This window comes from Podarcis raffonei, chromosome 2 (genome assembly GCF_027172205.1).
Source record: "Podarcis raffonei isolate rPodRaf1 chromosome 2, rPodRaf1.pri, whole genome shotgun sequence".
Taxonomy (NCBI): domain Eukaryota; kingdom Metazoa; phylum Chordata; class Lepidosauria; order Squamata; family Lacertidae; genus Podarcis; species Podarcis raffonei.
The window spans coordinates 107,648,745-107,667,795 of record NC_070603.1 but is presented as its reverse complement, the minus strand read 5'-3'; the positions used below and the strand labels follow the sequence as shown (position 1 = coordinate 107,667,795).

The 19,051-nt window shown below is 46.4% G+C and overlaps 1 protein-coding gene across 2 annotated transcripts in view; it reads right to left on the bottom strand.

The window, feature by feature from the left end:
* The window catches only part of GABBR1 (gamma-aminobutyric acid type B receptor subunit 1), a 308,383-nt gene that overhangs the window by 260,018 nt on the left and 29,314 nt on the right, over nt 1–19,051 (bottom strand). For both annotated transcript variants that reach the window (XR_008329165.1, XM_053378896.1), the window contains exon 2: nt 9,095–9,174. Coding sequence is in view for 1 of the 2 variants with exons in the window: in XM_053378896.1 (XP_053234871.1) it covers nt 9,095–9,112 (18 nt within the window). In the remaining variant the exon portion in view is untranslated. The remainder of the gene's footprint in view (nt 1–9,094; nt 9,175–19,051) is intronic.

Genomic DNA, 19,051 nt, shown 5'->3' with positions numbered 1-19,051 from the left:
CCCAAGTCTTGGGTAATGCTCCAGGGCAGGCCTCGCCAATGTGGTGTCCTCCCTGTTGCAGGAATTTATGTGTAGGTTGGGGGGGGGTTGCCCCTCCAGCAGATACGCACATGCAGCCCACTACCAAAATCAGCACAATCACTTTTGTGACTTTTGTGATTTGTCCCCACAAAACACTTCATCACAGTTTTTTGATGATCTATTGCTGCACAATACCAAATGATAAATGTATCTATGTATGGTTTGAAGCTCAACATCAAAAAATGAAGATCATGGCCACTGGGCCCATCACCTCCCGGCAAATAGAAGAGGAAGAAATGGAGGCAGTGAGAGATTTTACTTTCTTGGGCTCCGTGATCACTGCAGATGGTGACAGCAGTCACGAAATTAAAAGACGCCTGCTTCTTGGGAGAAGGGCAATGACAGGCCTAGATAGCATCTTAAAAAGCAGAGACATCACCTTGCCAACAAAGGTCCGTATAGTTAAAGCTATGGTTTTCCCAGTAGTGATGTATGGAAGTGAAAGCTGGATCATAAAGAAGGCTGATCGCTGAAGAATTGATGCTTTTGAATTATGGTGCTGGAAGAGACTCTTGAGAGTCCCATGGACTGCAAGAAGATCAAACCTATCCATTCTGAAGGAAATCAGCCCTGAGTGCTCACTGGAAGGACAGATTGTGAAGCTGAGGCTCCAATACTTTGGCCACCTCATGAGAAGACTCCCTGGAAAAGACCCTGATTCTGGGAAAGATGGAGGGCACAAGGAGAAGGGGATGACAGAGGACGAGATGGTTGGACAGGGTTCTCGAAGCTACCAGCATGAGTTTGACCATACTGCGGGAGGCAGTGGAAGACAGGAGTGCCTGGCGTGCTCTGGTCCATGGGGTCATGAAGTGTTGGACACGACTAAACTACTAAACAACAACAACTGGCTCACAGGGAGAACTTCAGCTGCTGAGTAGCTCAGCTACTCAGCAGCCCCTCTGCCTGAGTGATAATTCCTGGCATCCTGATACCTGAATGCCAGACAGGTAGCCATTCCAGAAATAACAAACCCAGATGAAGACAAAAGGGTGTGATTAACTTGGCTGGGAAACAGGGAAATGTAAATATCTCTTTTGTTACACTTGATGGGTGTTTGGTGGAGGGCAAGGAGAACCATGGGGCAGGGTCCAGGATGCTCAGATTACTGCCACCAGACCTCCCCTTTCATGATGTAACCATGATGTATTAGTGATGTAGTTTGGGGGGGTGTAACATGGGGATTAGCAGCTAATTAAAGTTTGAGGGCTCTTTTGTTCGGGGCTTCCATCTTGCTTCGTCTTGCAGTGAGTTGGAGTCCTGTCGCGACAGTCTCAATAAAGTCCAAGCCTACTGGCTGCTGTTTTGCTCCAATTTTCCTTGATTTTTGTCCAAGGGAGCCCTCAGATTTCTCTGTTAACATTCAGATTTGTTGGACTCCCATTTCCCTTCAGCCCTAGTCTGAGATTTTCAGAGATAAATGTGGATTTTTTTGTCCATTTATCCCCCAAATCAGGTTAAAATTGATGGGAGGAGTGCACTGATGTAATGCAGATTGCTGCCTTTGAAACCTCAGTGTTGGCTGCAAGAGCCTTGGCTTCCGTTATCTGAAATGAGCCCTCCCTAGTCATTGGTTCCGCTGCTGTGACATAATGGAATGTTCAGGAACTGCTGTCCAATGAAAACAACAATCTGCCGTCCCATAAGGCCTACAGCAGGGACCACACGAGGCTGTTTGCTGCCAGTGAGAAAAGATTTAGTGCAGAGCAGCATCTGCGACACAAGTGAATTATTGTCCGCCTGGGCTGTGCGCGAATGTTGTATATGTATGAGAGTGAACTGTGGCTGGCATATGAGAGCAATGCCTATATATTTATAAGAAGGAACTGAATGTGACTTGTGTGAATGTGTGTGGGATGTGTGAGGAAGCGAAGGGGGAGTGAGCAAAAGAGAAGATACTAAATGGATTGTCCAGCAAGTCTGTCGAATTGCTGCAAAACTGCGGCTGGGTCTCTTATATCTTTGCTTCCACAAAGATGTGAGGCTCCTGAGTTCTGGGCTATGCTATGGCTGCGCGTTGCCTCCCTGCGATTTGTAAAGTGAAATGTCAGGAACTTGTGTTTCCTTATCTCTCGGAGCCAGACCTTTGGCAAATAAAGAAAAGGTGGGGAGAATAAAAGAGGGGCGATAACAAGGAAGCCTGGCTTCCGGAAGAATTCAGATCCTAATCAGACCTTCTTAACTACTGGCACAGGGGAGCATTTCTTGAGGGGAATATGAATGGTGGGAGAAAAAAATACATTGCCTGTAATCCAGCAGCAGGTGCGAAATTAAGCTTCTCTCAGACTCCCAAGACTTCAAGAGTGAACGGGAATTTGAAAAAGGAAATGTCTCCTCCGCAGATGTTTGGTCTGCATTGTATTTTTTCCAGCCTATCTTGAGTTGCCATTTTTTTGCTTTTCATTATATATTTCGTTTCTAATGTAATCTGCCTTGAGTGTCAAGTAGAAGGCAATTCATAAAATAATAATAATAATAATAATAATAATAATAATAATAATAATAATAATAATATATGGGAATTAGCTCAATATGATGGAGGTAACATACTTGTGCATGTACAGGATTTTTTTTTGTTAGAGATGGACACTGTTTTTTGTGGAATGTATAAGATAAAGTAGTTTAAAGATTATTTCCTCTGCAAATAATAGTTACTGTGTGTGCTCACTCTCATGCATACATAAGGAAGAGGGAAGTATTATATTTAGATTCCCAGGAAACCTAAGATGCACAGAAGCAAGTTTCTAGACCCTGTGGTTGTGGATATGATTGAAAATGTCTGCAAAATGCCACATCTCTGCAATCTGGGTTCCAGAGACAGTCTTTAAATCACAAATTCAGGCAGTTTCTGGTGTTCCCCTCTATCACACAGAAAAAGTGCTGCTGTTTTTACCCCCCCCCACTTTTGAAACAGGCAAGAGAAAAGGTCATTAAAAGAGTTTCACTGGTATACCAGAGCAGGCCCCCTGAACAATTTGTGTCAGTCAGAAATGCCATTCCTTTCTATTCTTATGTAGGAAAAAGATAAAGTTTTTAAATAAAATGGTGAATTTGTAGTATCTCTTTCTTGTTAGATTAGGTCCAAAAACTTGCAGTAGAACTACAGGTGATTCTGTATTTGCTAATAATGCCTAATAGTAATACAGTGGTACCTCAGGTTAAGTACTTAATTCGTTCCGGAGGTCCGTTCTTAACCTGAAACTGTTCTTAACCTGTAGCACCACTTTAGCTAATGGGGCCTCCTGCTGCTCCTGCGCCGCTGCCATGCGATTTCTGTTCTCATCCTGAAACAAAGTTCTTAACCCGAGCTACTATTTCTGGGTTAACCTGTAACCTGAAGCGTCTGTAACCTGAAGCGTATGGAACCCAAGGTACCACTATATGAGGTCACAGGATCTGAAGGGGAGGGTCCAAAGGTGTTTCAATCTTTCTTTTTTATTTTAGCACTGTTTATTAAATATTCCAAAATACAGTGTTAAATAGGAATGGGGGGCCTGTTAAACGACTCCCCAAAAATCCCAAGTCCCCACCACAGCCTCAAACTAAGGCCAGGTGTGATAGGAATTTTATGGTCTTAGATATATGGTAATGTTCATAACTGCACATACATAGATCAGCACAGGAAGACCAACCTGGAACCATTTTGATTCCTAAACTGACCAAATGTTTTCTCTGCAAGGTCAAACTGGAAAAGTCTCCCCATTGTCTCTTTCCTCACAAATCCTGTCTTAAGGACACATTTAAGATATGAATAAGGTGTGAGCCTGTGACCTGGCCCAGGAAATAAGTATTTTACCACTACAAAAGAATGGCCAGGCTCCCCGGGAAATCCAATCAAGTAACTTGCCAGACAGGAGATAAACTGTGACAGGAGAAAAACAGCATTTAAATTTCTGTGATGTAGGTGGGATGTATCTGAGGGGTGGTCTTAGGTTACACCCCTTCTGTGATGTATGTGTAATGTTTCTGGGGGTGGTCTTGATCTAGAGGATGGGAATTTCAAAACTCTTTATAAGCCCTTGCACAGCATTTTTGGGGGTCCTCTTCCTCTCCTGCGTGTGAGGGGAGCACCCTGTTGCAACAGATCAATAAAGATCAAGCTTACTAGCTGCTTTGCTTCTCAATATATTCTGGTTGGCCTCTGTTATTTTCTCCTACCAATAGGGAACCTATGTAAGGACTCTATATGGGCTCTTGGATACCCCATAAGGGAAAAGGGCATATTTTTATTTACAACACAGGGCAATCTTCTTCTTTGGCGATCACGCGTAGCCGAGTAAGATTGTCTTCCATAAACACGGTTTTAACAGTGAGTCCATAAGTGACTGTGGAGGCCAATTCTGGACTGTTTACACAAGCACCATACATAGACAACAGCAAAGAGACTCAGAAAAGCAGTGTATAAAATTGTAGCAGTCGGCGGGTGCCATGGATCGTACTGTTTCCTCTGACTATCCAATATAGAAAACTGTAGAAGCTTCACAAATAACCACCAAAATTCAACGTTTTGACCGATTTCCTTGGCTCCAGGGGCTAATGACTCCTCTGGAAGAGAGGAATCCAGGGCTCCCCCTGCCTCCATAACACCTTAAGCATAAGGTCACATACTCCTTGCCCCTCCAATAAGGCGTGAACTTAGCCTCACAATAGGAGGCAGCCTCACAAGACATCACCTTGCCAACAAAGGTCCGTATAGTGAAAGCTGTGGTTTTCCCAGTAGTGATGTATGGAAGTGAGAGCTGGACCATCAAGAAGGCTGATCGCCAAAGAATTGATGCTTTTGAATTCTGGTGCTGGGGGAGACTCTTGAGAGTCCCATGGACTGCAAGAAGATCCAACCTATCCATTCTTAAGGAAATCAGCCCTGAGTGCTCACTGGAAGGATAGATCCTGAAGCTGAGACTCCAATACTTTGGCCACCTCATGAGAAGAGAAGACTCCCTGGAAAAGACCCTGATGTTGGGAAAGATGGAGGGCACAAGGAGAAGGGGACGACAGAGGACGAGATGGTTGGACAGTGTTCTCAAAGCTACCAGCATGAGTTTGACCAAACTGCAGGAGGCAGTGGAAGATAGGAGTGCCTGGCGTGCTCTGGTCCAGGGGGTCACGAAGAGTCGGACACGACTAAAGAACAACAGGAGGCAGGAGGCAATCAAGGGCAGCACATGCCCCAGACAGAAATCCATTGGGATGGTGGATTGAATCCTGATATGTTCAAAGGAGAAGCACAAGAAAGGCTTGCAGCTAGGGGGATGGGTAAATACTTTTATTGTTCTTTGGGGAAGAGGGTAGTTAAAAGGTGTTGGGAACTGGGGTTATTGACAGGGGTGGGTGATGGGCTCATGTTTCTACGCCAAACATTCCTTCTTTGTGACATATTTGTGATGTATCGATGATGGTGTTGAAAAATGTAGTATGGGAAATGGGGAGAGGCCTTAAAAGTTCATGCAACCCCACACACGGGGTTCCTACTCTTTGTGTGTTTGCAACAAATAAAGACCACTGTTTTGCTTCTATAACTTGGCTGGAGACTCCTTCTTTTGCTGATTGGAGAGACCCGTGGGGCAGTGGGAGTAAATCCCTGCACCCTAGGATTTTTTCCTTATCATCTGGAATACAATAAATCCACAGAAATGTTTGATTGTGTATGAACCCTTCCTTCTATCTACCAGTTCTCCTCTATACCCCCCACGCCCCTTCTCCCCCCCTTCCCAAAAAACCCTGGGCTCATTTCCATACTCAAAGCCAGTTGTGGTCAAAATGGGGGGGGGGGGACATTCCTAGGAGGGGTGGTTGAGAAAATTGGAGGAAATGGTGGGGGATGGGATCTAAGCACTCCCTCCTGCTGATAAAAAGGTAAAGGGACCCCTGACCATTATGCCCAGTCATGACCGACTCTGGGGTTGCGGCGCTCACTTCTCGCTTTATTGGCTGAGGGAGCCGGCGTACAGCTTCCGGGTCATGTGGCCAGCATGACTAAGCCGCTTCTGGCGAACCAGAGCTGCACACGGAAACGCCGTTCACCTTCCCGCCGGAGCGGTACCTATTTATCTACTTGCACTTTGACATGCTTTCGAACTGCTAGGTTGGCAGGAGCTGGGACCAAGCAACGGGAGCTCACCCCATTGCAGGGATTCGAACCGTCGACCTTCTGATCGGCAAGTCCTAGGTTCTGTGGTTTAACCCACAGCGCCACCCGCGTCCTCCCTCCTGCTGATAGTGCCTTTCAAATCCTGCTCCCCTCCCTATGTTAGTATCAGGTAGTGGTGTCCAAACTTTTTTCAAAGAGGTCCAGATTTGATGAAGTGAAAGGCCGCGAGGGCCAACCAAAGGGCCAACCAAAGTTGCTGAGCTTTTTTTAGGATTGGAGTTTTGGAGCTTTTTGTAGGGTTGAAGTTGAGGGTTTTTTATGATTTTACCCCAGGAAATAAACTGCCACAGGGGATTAAACCAAGTGGCAGGCCGGATTAGGCACCGAAACAGACTTTGGACATGCATGGCAGGAGATAATCAATGTTGCCAACTCATGGGGGAATCATCCAAGAGTGATCCTCTAAAAGCACCTTGTGGCATGCCTCTCCATCATCTGATGGCTTGCAGGTATGACTGAGCCATCACAGAGTCAGCTTTGGCATTGCCTCCTATCACATCGAACCACAATGTTATCAGTGAAGCCCATTCACACATTCAGCTGTGAGCCAAAGATTAATGATTGCTTGGCTCCTATGAGCACTTTGTGGGGAGGGGAAACCCCTTTAAACTCAAGGTGTGGAGGGAGACTTGATTTTTAGCAGGGCAGCATTGCACATTATGAGAAATCTGGTGATGGGCCTGGTGTCACCTGTGCCATCTGGTCATGGCGGGCCAGATTCTTACCTCCACACACCCCACAGGCCAAGTTTGGCAGGTGGGTGGAGGCATCACCTGATGTCAGAGTGATGTCAGGTGACCTGCTTTTGTCCATCAAACTGGGTGGCCAAAAGAGGTGTCTGCTTCTTCTTTCTTCTTTGGTGATCACTCATAGCCAAGTAAGATTGTTTTCCATAAACATGGTTTTAACAATGCAATCAGTTGACAGCCAGCGCTATGGAGTCACTGTACAAGGGGCTTTGCATGCCCATCGCAGCAGCTGTTCAGAGGTGCCTACAAAGCTCTTTTCATCCAAGCTCAACCATCACTTGCCCCACACATGGCATTGGGTGTAGTGTGGGTTGTTGGGGCAAATGGGGAGGCCCGGCAGGCCTGATTAGGAAAGCTCCCCACCCCTGATCTATATGAACTTATTTCTTTTTGGACGGGCAAGACCTTAATTTTCCATTCTCCTGGATAGGAAACTCAGAAGCTGCGTTTAGATATCACTCATTAAGATCTCGAACCATTATTGGTGGTTGACATTGTTATAAGAATTTTAAGGTCTTAGATATGTAATAAATGTTCATAAATGTACCAAGAAACACGTACATAAATATATAAACCACATGTCTGGGGGTGGTCTTGAGCTACGCCCCTTATGTGATGTATGTATGATGTTTCTAGGGGTGGTCTTGAACTTCAGGGCGGGCAATTTAGAATGTCTATCTAAGGGCGGGCACACCTGGGTTCTGGGTCCTCCGCCTTCTCCTGCGTGTGAAGGGGGAACCCTGTTGCAACAGTTCAATAAAGATCAGGCTTACTAGCTGCTTTGCTTCTCAATATTCTCTGGTTGGCCTCTGTTATTTTCTCCTACCAATGGAGAACCTGCAAAGGACTCTACAAGGGCTCTTGTGTACCCCATAAGGGAATAAGGGCAGATTTCCATTTATTACAACATCTGTTTGAAAATGGAGGATAGGGCTATCGATGGCTGCTAGCCAGGATGGCTATGTTCCGCCTCCATGGTCGGCCAGGGGCAGCAATGCTTCTGAATACCAGTTGCTGCAAACCGCAGGATGGGAGAAGGCTCTTGCACTCTGGTCCTGCTTGTCTATTTCCCACAGGTTGGCCACTGTGAGAACAGAATGCCAGGCTAGATGGGCCATTGGTCTGATCCAACAGGCTCTTCTTGTGTTACATTAAAATATATCAGTAATTGGGAGTGGACCTTAACCACACGCAGCTTTAAAGTACAGTCGTACCTTGGGTTAAGTACTTAATTTGTTTCGGAGGTCCGTACTCAACCTGAAACTGTTCTTAACCTGAAGCACCACTTTAGCTAATGGGGCCTCTTGCTGCTGCCGTGCCACCGGAGCACGATTCCTGTTCTCATCCTGAAGCAAAGTTCTTAACCTGAAGCACTATTTCTGGGTTAGTGGAGTATGTAACCTGAAGCATCTGTAACCCGAGGTACCACTGTACCCTCTAACATTTCTACGATGAAAATAGGGATGTCTTATTCAACAACAACAACCAACCCATCTGACTGGGTTGCCCCAGTGATTTTGGGTGGCTTCCAACACTTATAAATACGTAAGGTACCACTGTAGAGAATAACCCCCTGGGACAAATAGAAGAAGACACCTTCACCCCGGTATGGCTCCCCTTTATCACATACACAGCCCAACAAGACAACAACAAACAATCCACCAACAGCATACAAATCAATATGGCTAACCTGATCCGAAACAGCCACCCACCCCACTCACACATGAAAACAAAGACCACCACAGCCAACTACAAATGAATAATCACACCCTAGGCCAACCCCAACCTCTCTCACCACCAGAGGATCACAAGTGAACAGCAAAGAACCTGCACAAGCAACGCTGACACCAAACCCCACATATAGTAAGAAATATAGAAACATTGCCACTCGACCCCACCCACCTTTCCCCCCCTCCACCTCTTTCCCCCTTTTCTTCCTAATGTCTCAACAAATGAAACTGATTTGTAAAAATGTTACATGGGGAAAAAAATACGAGAGAGAGAGACATTGCAAACACTTTTGTAAATCAAGAAAATCTTTAATAAATAATAAAAAAGTAGAGAATAACCTTCCCGTGCTCATGTTGACGCATTAGCCATAGATTCCGCCTACCTTTCTCCTTGGGATCATATCTCCCCAGACACGCTGGTGGGATGTTCCAGACCCAGGTCTTCTTGTGTTTCCTCTCCAGCCTTGATGGGATAAAGAGGGAAAGGGAGATTTGCTATTAATTCTAAGGTTAACCTCCTCCCCAGGTCACAAATTCTGGTCGGGGAAATATAAGAACAGTGCATTTTTGCAAGAGGGCAGAGTTCACTCATTCAGCTTCCACTTTTAAAGTGGGCAGGGATTGAGTGTAAAGAATTCAGTAGATATTCATGCAGGTTTGAGAACCAGAACTGAGAATCTTCTCACCAAACACAGAGCTTCACTGACTTCAGTACCCACAGGTATGACTGACCTGTGGCTCTCCATATTTTGTTGGGCGCCAGATCCTCATCAGGAGTGGCTGGGGAAACTCAGCCCTCTGTCTGGTTCCCTGTAACCTTACTTCTCGCAATGAGGGAACCGCCAGAAGGCCCTCGGCGCTGGACCTCAGTGTCCGGGCTGAACGATGGGGGTGGAGACGCTTCTTCGGGTATACAGGACAGAGGCCGTTTAGGGCTTTAAAGGTCAGCACCAACACTTTGAATTGTGCTCAGAAACGTACTGGGAGCCAATGCAGATCTCTCAGAACCGGTGTTATGTGGTCTCGGTGGCCACTCCCAGTCACCAGTCTAGCTGCCGCATTCTGGATTAATTGCAGTTTCTGAGTCACCTTCAAAGGTAGCCCCACGTAGAGCGCGTTGCAGTAGTCCAAGCGGGAGATAACTAGAGCATGCACCATTAATCGGATTACATTTCCTTTCAGTAACCTCAGGGGCAGCCCAACCGGAAGCCATTATCTGTGTGGAGGCCCACACCAAAAAGGGAAGCTTGTAGGAAGCGGACGGATGGAAGGGTTTTGTTTTTTGGAGAGCTCAGTCAGGAGGAAGCAACTGGCACTCTCCCCGAAGACTGGAAAAGGGCAAGTGCGGAGCCTGCATCTTTGCATGCAGATACACACACAGGAAGGCAGCAAACCTGGGAAATTACAGCTCTCTTAGCTCAACTTCTGCACCTTGGTGTACATTAGCGGAAATGAAAACACAATTAAGGGGCAATCCACATCCAATTGGAGTCAATAGCAGAGCCCCCATTGATTTTGACGGAGCCGGGCTGCAACCTTAATGTATCAGCACTCAGAGAAAATGGAGAGATTACAAGCCAGCCAGCATGGCTTTATTAAGCACAAATCATTCATGCCAGAAAGCCTACTTTCCTTCTTAAAGCTGGTTTCAAAAGACAAAGGGAAAGCAGCTGGACTCTTCACTTAGACCCACGAGGGCATCCTGAAAAGGAAGGTGGAGCGACATGGGAAAAGGCCGTGCCTCAGAGGCAGAGAACCTCCTTTTGCAGGCAGGAGGGCCAAAGTCAAATCCTTGGCATCTTCAGGAAAGAATCCTGCAGACCCTCCAAGGGTTCCTATCTTCCAGGGACAGTCCCGGATTTACAGAAGCCATATCAGTTTCTGATTCGATCCTGGATTTCCCAATTTTCCTTAGGACGTCCCTATATTCATTGGAGAAAGGTTGGAGGCTACGGTAAAGGTAAAGGGACCCCTGACCGTTAAGTCCAGTCATGGACAACTCTGGGGTTGCGGCGCTCATCTCGCTTTATTGGCCGAGGGAGCCAGCGTACACCTTCCAGGTCATGTGGCCAGCATGACTAAGCCACTTCTGGTAAACCAGAGCAGCGCACGGAAACGCCGTTTACCTTCCTGCCAGAGCGGTACCTATTTATCTACTTGCACTTGGATGTGCTTTTGAACTGCTTGGTTGGCAGGAGCAGGGACCGATCAACGGGAGCTCACCCTGTCGTGGGGATTCGAACCGCCGACCTTCTGATCGGCAAGCCCTAGGCTCTGTGGTTTAACCCACAGCGCCACCCGCGTCCTTTCAAAGGGAAGCCTGTTACATAGATTACCTAAATTAAAATATATGTAATTGCTCTAGGCTTCCCTTTGCTGTATGTAAATACAACGCAATTACCAAATTATATTATAAATGATATTATAGGTTCCCATATACTCCCCTTTAACCATGTGTGATCTCAATATTTTACTTCTTCCATCTTGTTGTATTCTTATAATTTAATAATTATTCAATTGATTCTATTGTTATTTTCTTGCTTACCCCTGCACGTTTTACACATTCTCTATTAATATTTCAATTCTGGAACCATATTTTTTCATGTATTCTTTCACTCCATCCCACTCTCTAATTATTCTCTGATTTGAGTGGCCTCTAATAATTGCCATCAATTTTGCCGTTTCTACAAACTCGCAGAGTCTGTTTTGCCATTCTAATAGTGATGGGATTTTCTCCCCCTTCCAGTTTTTTGCAATCAATATTCTGGCTGCCCTATACTTTTTTATGTTAAATGATTTATTATGTTTTTATAAGTGTTGGGGGGTGGCACTGTGGGTTAAACCACAGAGCCTAGGACTTGCCGATCAGAAGGTCGGCGGTTCGAATCCCCGTGATGGGGTAAGCTCCCATTGTTCGGTCCCAGGTCCTGCCCACCTAGCAGTTCGAAAGCACGTCAAAGTGCAAGTAGATAAATGGGTACCGCTCTGGCGGGAAGGTAAACGGCGTTTCCGTGCGCTGCTCTGGTTCACGTGAAGCGGCTTAGTCATGCTGGCCACATGACCCGGAAGCTGCCTGCGGGCAAATGCTGGCTCCCTCGGCCAGTAAAGCGAGATGAGCGCCGCAACCCCAGAGTTGGCCACGACTGGACCTAACGGTCAGGGGTCCCTTTACCTTTAGCTATAAGTGTTGGAAGCTACCCAAAATGACTGTGGCAACCCAGTCAGATGGGTGGGTTGTTGTTGCTGTTGTTGAATAGGACATCCCTATTTTCATCGTAGAAATGTTGGAGGGTATGATCCTGCCTAAAACCCCAGAGAGAAGCTGCGGGTCAGTGAAGACAATACTGAGCTAGATGGATTTGTTATAAAGGGATAAGTCAACTACCTAGGTTCCTGTGGACTAAACAACAATGCAGTGGTGGCTATGGAACCGTCTCTGTGTGGGAAACAGGCACACTCACTCACTCACTCGCTCACTCACTCAAAGTAGCCCATTGATTTAACTTAAATGAGCGTGCTGTTCTGCAGGGAGAAAGGCTAGTCCCAGTCCTGCTTAGAATCACCAGGAACGACTTGATTGATTGACACAGCGCATGTATCAAAGCCTTTAAGGAGCACAGAGTTGCACTGCAGACTGCAATGAAGCTGAAAGTTGGAAGATTCAGGACAGGTTAAAAAAGAGAGAAAGGGCTTCTTCATGCAGTGCGTAAACTATGGAACTCACCCCCACAAGAGGCACAGGGACTGCCACCAACTTAGATGGTTTTAAAAGAGGACAAAACCGCAGGAGAAAAGAGTCTCCTTGCAGGTTGCCCACAACCATCAACTTTAGAACAGGATGCGGGACTAGATGGGCCTGATCCAGCACCTATCAGGTGGGTGCCATTGCCAGTCTAAGAGAACAATGGAGGCGTTCATGTTGAGTTCCAGACTCCAGCGCCTCTTTTTTATGGAAAAATAGCATTGGGAAGGACTGTAAACATTTTAGAGAACAGACTAAAGTACCTGAGATGATTTCAGTCAACTGGTGATGTGGGTAGTGAACAGCAAAAGGGAAATGTAAAAAAGATTCGTATTAATAGCAGCCCTTCTTTGAAAGATTTAAGATTTCCTGTTGTTTAAGAGACACAAAGTTCCCAGAAGAAGAAGAAGGGGGTGGGGAGGAATTAAGACGCTTAGGCACTTACATTAGTTTTACAGTTCTATGTACTTTGTTGCGCATGCATTATTGACGGTGGTGGACTAAAATCATACGCTAATAAGACTGATGAGGCCTTATTGATTGATAAAGTGCACCACTTATGGCATTAAGCAAATCCCATAATACTAATCCAGAAGTCAATTAGCGCATAGAGAGTTTATAGGCAGGGACGCCGAAATGCTATTATGATGTTTGGAAGCTAGGATCTTGGGGGCATAACCCATAATAATGGAATCATAGGACTAAAGGAGTCTAGACAACCCCGTGCTAAAGGGGGCCTGGTAAGTGGTCTGGAACTTGGAACAGTCATAGCCTCCCCAAAAGAATTATGGGAGCCAGGAGTGCCAACTTGAATAATTTTATGGGGGGGGGGCGCAAAGACCCTGCCGCTAGGAGTTGGCTCCTATGATGGGAGCTGCAGTTTCTTGAGAGTGCTGAGGGTTCAGAAGAGGCCTCTATTTCCCCCCCAAAACACAGGACCCCCATTTCAGAGCCTTTCTTCTTCATAGAGAACTCTTGGAATTGAAACTATTTGAAGGGAATATATTTGTCTCCTCACAACTCTTGGCACCCATAGCAAACTAAAGCTCTCAGGATTCTTTAAAGGGAAGCTGCGGCCATTTTAAAGTGGCACAACAGTATACAGTCGTACCTTGGAAGTCGAATGGAATCCGTTCCGGAAGTCCGTTCGACTTCCAAAACATTCGAAAACCAAAGCATGACTTCTGATTGGCTGCAGGAAGCCATAGAAGCCCCACTGGACATTTGGCTTCCAAAAATAGTTCGCAAACCGGAACAGTCACTTCCGGGTATGCAACTGTGATGGCCTGGGAATCCGATTCAGAGGCCGAACCGGAGGAACCCCAGCCTGCACAGGAGTCCCCGCCTCCGGGGCCGGCTGAGCTGGGGCAGGGCCTTGGATCTGAAGCACCTGCACCTGTGCTGGATCCTCAGGAGCAGGCACCAGGTGAATCCTCTCTGGCTCCGGAGGTGATTGAAGACACAGTGCCTACAGGTGCACCTCTCCCAGCCCTGTCAGGGGAAGGTGAGTCTTCCCCTGGGTCCAGTAACCCACCGGCCTCTCCTGAGCTGCAGAGGCTCAGGGCAGAGAGGCGGAGGGAACTGGTTTCTCCCAGGAGGAGTGCTCGCCTTAAGGCCAGGAGAGGCGAGTCACCTGTGCGCTAGGACCGCCCTAGGCCCCAGAGGAGATAAAGGCCAGTCAGCCCGGTCCCAGGTTGCGGGAGCAACATCGTTGAAGAGCTGTTTCGGCCAGCACCCAGTCCTGTTCCTCCAGAGTTCCTGTCCTTGTCCAGCTCCTTGCTTTGGTCCCCGCTTCGCCCGTGGAGGACAGTCTACCAACCCTCGACCCAGGACCCTGACCTCGCCTCCCGGTAACCTTCCCCCCCCCCCCGGGACTAGCACAGCAACATTCGGGAGGCAAAACATTTGGGCACTAAGCTGTTCGACTTCCAAGCATAGCTGTCAACATTTCCCCCTTTTTAAAGGGAAATTCCTTTATTCCGAATAAGATTCCTTGCAAGAAAAGGGAAAAGTTGACAGCTATGCTTCCAAGGTATGTCTGTATTAACCATATGATGCAAACCCCACCCCCTCTCACACACAAACAAAACGCCCTGCATTTAATTGAATGCAACCAACCACACTCTGGGCTCTCCAACCTCTCGCACCACCAACAAAAAGAATCAAACAGATAAATAAAGAAGCTATCCTCACTACGTTGACAACAAAAACTATGCACACACACTAAGCAAAAGAATGAAAAATCACTACCCTCCTTCTTCGGTGTCTCACACCAAATTTAACTGACCTGTAATAATAATTTATTATTTATACCCCGCCCATCTGGCTGAGTTTCCCCAGCCACTCTGGGCGGCTCCCAATCGAGTGTTCAATACAGCATTAAATATTAAAAACTTACCTAAACAGGGCTGCCTTCAGATGTCTTTAAAAATAAGATAGCTGCTTATTTCCTTGACATCTGGTGGGAGGGCGTTCCACAGGGTGGGCGCCACTACCGAGAAGGCCCTCTGCCTGGTTCCCTGTAACCTCACTTCTCGCAGTGAGGGAACCGCCAGAAGGCCCTCAGAGCTGGACTTCAACGGCTGAGCAGAACAATGGGGGTGGAGATGCTCCTTCAGGTATACAGGACCGAAGCCGTTTAGGGCTTTAAAGGTCAGCACCAACACTTTGAATTGTGCTCGGAAACGTACTGGGAGTCCATGCAGATCTCTCAGGACCGGTGTTATGTGTAGAAAGGACTATGAATTTAAACAGAAAATCCTTTAATAAAAACATCTATCATCTATCTAGCTATCTATCTATCTAGCTAGCTAGCTAGCTAGCTATAGCTGTATGGTGCGAATGTGGCCATAATGTTGGAGCCAAGCATAAATGGAGTACCAGATCTGTACCTGGTTGAAGACCACAAGCAGCTGTCTATAAATTGCCCCAAGAACTCTGAAGAGAGAACTGGCTATGAGAATATTTTATTTTATTTCGACATTTATTGACCACCCATTAACTGCGTTCTCAGAGGCCGTTCAATAAAACAAAACAAAAAGAACCAGTGAAATACGCAACGATTAAAAAAAGTTAGAACAATAAGGCCATCACAAGTATCCTTTAAAAAAAACCCCAAAATCCAATGCAATCAGCAAGAAAATAATAATAATTCTAAAAGAGCATTTAAAACCTAGCAAAAAAGGACTAAGATGCACTATAGCATGATTCAGGAACCTAGAGCGTCTGGGCTAGGTGCGGCCCTTGAAGACTCCCCATCTGGCCCTCGGTGCCTCCCATCCCTGGTCCCTCCTGCTACTGCTGCTTGGCTTCTATGTTATCTGTGGAGAGAGGAGGGGAAGCAGCACATTGCAGAAGCTGGCGTCCTATCCAGATTGGGACACTGGTGTGGGTGGTAGAGGAGACTGGATAAAGTAAAGGGACCCCTGTCCATTAGGTCCTTTCGTGACCAACTCTGCGGTTGCGGCGCTCATTGGCCGAGGGAGCCAGCGTCATGTGGCCAGCATGACTAAGCTGCATTTGGTGAACCAGAGCAGCCCACGGAAACGCCATTTACCTTCCCGCCAGAGCAGTAGCTATTTATCTACTTGCACTTCGATGTGCTTTCGAACTGCTAGGTTGGCAGGAGCAGGGACTGAGCAACGGGAGCTCACCCCGTTGCAGGGATTCAAACTGCCAACCTTCTGATCGGCAAGTCCTAGGCTCTGTGGTTTAACCCACAGTGCCACCCGTGTCCACTTTGTGTCAAATCAGGGGGCCCCAGGTGAGCAATCTGCGTTGCCCAAAATGGAAATGGATCTTTCCCCCTTCCTTCCTTCCTTCCTTCCTTCCTTCCTTCCTTCCTTCCTAACGGATATTGCTTGGTTTTCTCTTCCCCATACCAATGTATTTGTAACCTGCTCCATTGAATTTATTCAAACCCAGAGCAGGGAACAATAAAATAAAGTAGGGTTACCAGACGTCCCCAGATTTGCCGATCTGCCCCTGGACAAATTCCATCCCCGGAATGTCCCTAGATTTGCAAATCTGTCCCCGGGAAACATGGCAGTGGCAGCCTCAGCAGCCTGGAGCCAGCCACACTATTTTTCCTCGCCGGAAGTCCCCATATGATGTTGAAATATACTCAGAGTTGCGAAGTGATTTCATGCTCTTTATTCAGCTCATAGTGGTGAGGAGGAATGAATGAATGTCCCCTCAAAGTATCTGCTTTATATACATTATTTACACAATGGGCTGCACATGATTGGCTAATTCCGGAATTCTACTGTAAGCCAATCAGGTTGTGGATTCACTTCTATCTGGAGCATGATTGGGTGGTTCCTGCCAACCAATCATACTGCTGCATTGTTCTAGGACCAATCAGACTGCTGCATTCTGAATCCTATTGTTCTAGGACCAATCAGACTGCTGCCTTTTGGATCCTATTGTTCTAGGACCAATCAGACTGCTGCAGTTTGGATCCTATTCAACTCAGTACATAACACATGTATTGCGCACAACACATATCATATGGGGACTTCTGGGAGGCAAACGGGCGGGCGCCACAGCAGCAAGCAGCAAGCAGCTCCTGAAGCCAGCCAGAGCCAACTGCACTACTAGGCTGGCTCTGGGCTGCTGACTGCTGCTGCTGTTGCCACTGCTGAAGGGGAACCGGGGACGTCTGGCGGTACAGATCTCCTGTCCCCCTTTGTCTTGACTGATCGGAGGAGGCTCGGGAGTCATGGGTGGGTGGCCGTTGCCCAGTTTTTAAAAACTCTTCGCATTTATGTTTCACAGGGTGCGAAAGAAGGGTTTTGCATCTTTATACAATCTGCATCTGTGCTTGGGCCCAGGGTCTTTTGCCTCACCATCCCCACTACTGACTCCCTGTTGCTACTCAGCTTCAAAAAAAAAAAGCGTCCCTGGATTCATTGAAAAGAATCTGGTAACCATAAAATAAAGTATTAATAGAAATATGAGCATTCAGGATAGTCACAAGAAAGCACTTCTTCACAAAGCATATGGCTAAACTATGGGACTCACTCCCACAGAAAGCAGTTTGGATTTGGATTTGATATCCCGCTTTATCCCTACCCTAAGGAATCATAGAATCATAGAGTTGGAAGAGACCACAAGGGCCATCGAGTCCAACCCCCTGCCAAGCAGGAAACACCATCAGAGCACTCCTGACATATGGTTGTCAAGCCTCTGCTTAAAGACCTCCAAAGAAGGAGACTCCACCACACTCCTTGGCAGCAAATTCCACTGTCGAACAGCTCTTACTGTCAGGAAGTTCTTCCTAATGTTTAGGTGGAATCTTCTTTCTTGTAGGAGTCTCAAAGCGGCTAACAATCTCCTTTCCCTTCCTCCCCCACAACAAACACTCTGTGAGGTGAGTGAGGCTGAGAGACTTCACAGAATTGTGACTAGCCCAAGGTCACCCAGCAGATGCATGTGGAGGAGCGGAGACGCAAACCCGGTTCACCAGATTACGAGTCTACCGCTCTTAACCACTACACCACACTGGCTCCCAGTGACGGCTACCAACTTCAATGGCTTCCCCCCCTATTTAAATAACTTTTTATTGGGTCATGGATCCTAAGAACAATAAATAATACAAATACATAGACCAGCTTTTCTCATATAATTTGTATAACACCAAAATATCATTAAAATTTTGCAGTAGTATCAGCGGCATATGGTTTGTTATTATTGGTCAATGTGCAACTTTTTGGCTTGTGAATTGGTTTAAATAAAAACAGAAACAAAGGGGAAATGGAATAGAGCAGAGTGAACAGATCCCATTCGATATTGTAGAGCCAAACTCCTAATTGAGAGTCCTTGTGGTTGTGTTTAGGTGAAGCATGACTAATAGCCGTTTTTCCTCTTATGTTACCATTGGAACAATATAAAGTGTTGGTATATTGATGGACGTGGGAGGGGAGTTCAAAGTGAAGATAATAAAATTACATGTTTAAATTTAAATTTAGATCAACCAGATTGAGCAAAGTGCTGATGGGTGAGATTGTTTATTTTCTGGAATACTGGCATATGTTATGAAATTAACCACACCGGGCTAAAGCCATCTTTCTTAATCTGTCCACATGTCAACTGTAGTTTATTTGTTAATCTGGGCTGTTTCCCAAACCGGTTTGTACAGTGTCTTGCATCTCATCACTTGTAATAAATGGCTTCTTAATTCTTCATTATATATACAGTGGTACCTCTGGTTGAGAACGGGATCCATTCCGTTCGCAACATGAAAAGAGCACAACCCACAGTGGTGCGGCAGCGGGTTGCAATTCGCCGCTTCTGCACATGTGTGTGACGTTGTTTCACGCTTCTGCACATGCGCGAGCGGCGAAACCCGGAAGTAACCCTTTCCAGTACTTCCGGGTCACCGCGGGACGTAACCTGAAAGAACGTAACATGAAGCAAACGTAACATGAGGTATGACTGCATCCAGATTGTTGTCTTGGAATAAAGCTAATTTTGGTTCAACTTCCAATTGTTGTTGTTGTGGGGTTTTTTTTGCTAGTTTCTTGGAATATCAAATTCCAGAAAGGCTGGATTACTGTACATTCCCACCACATATGGAGATACATACCTGGTGTGGGGC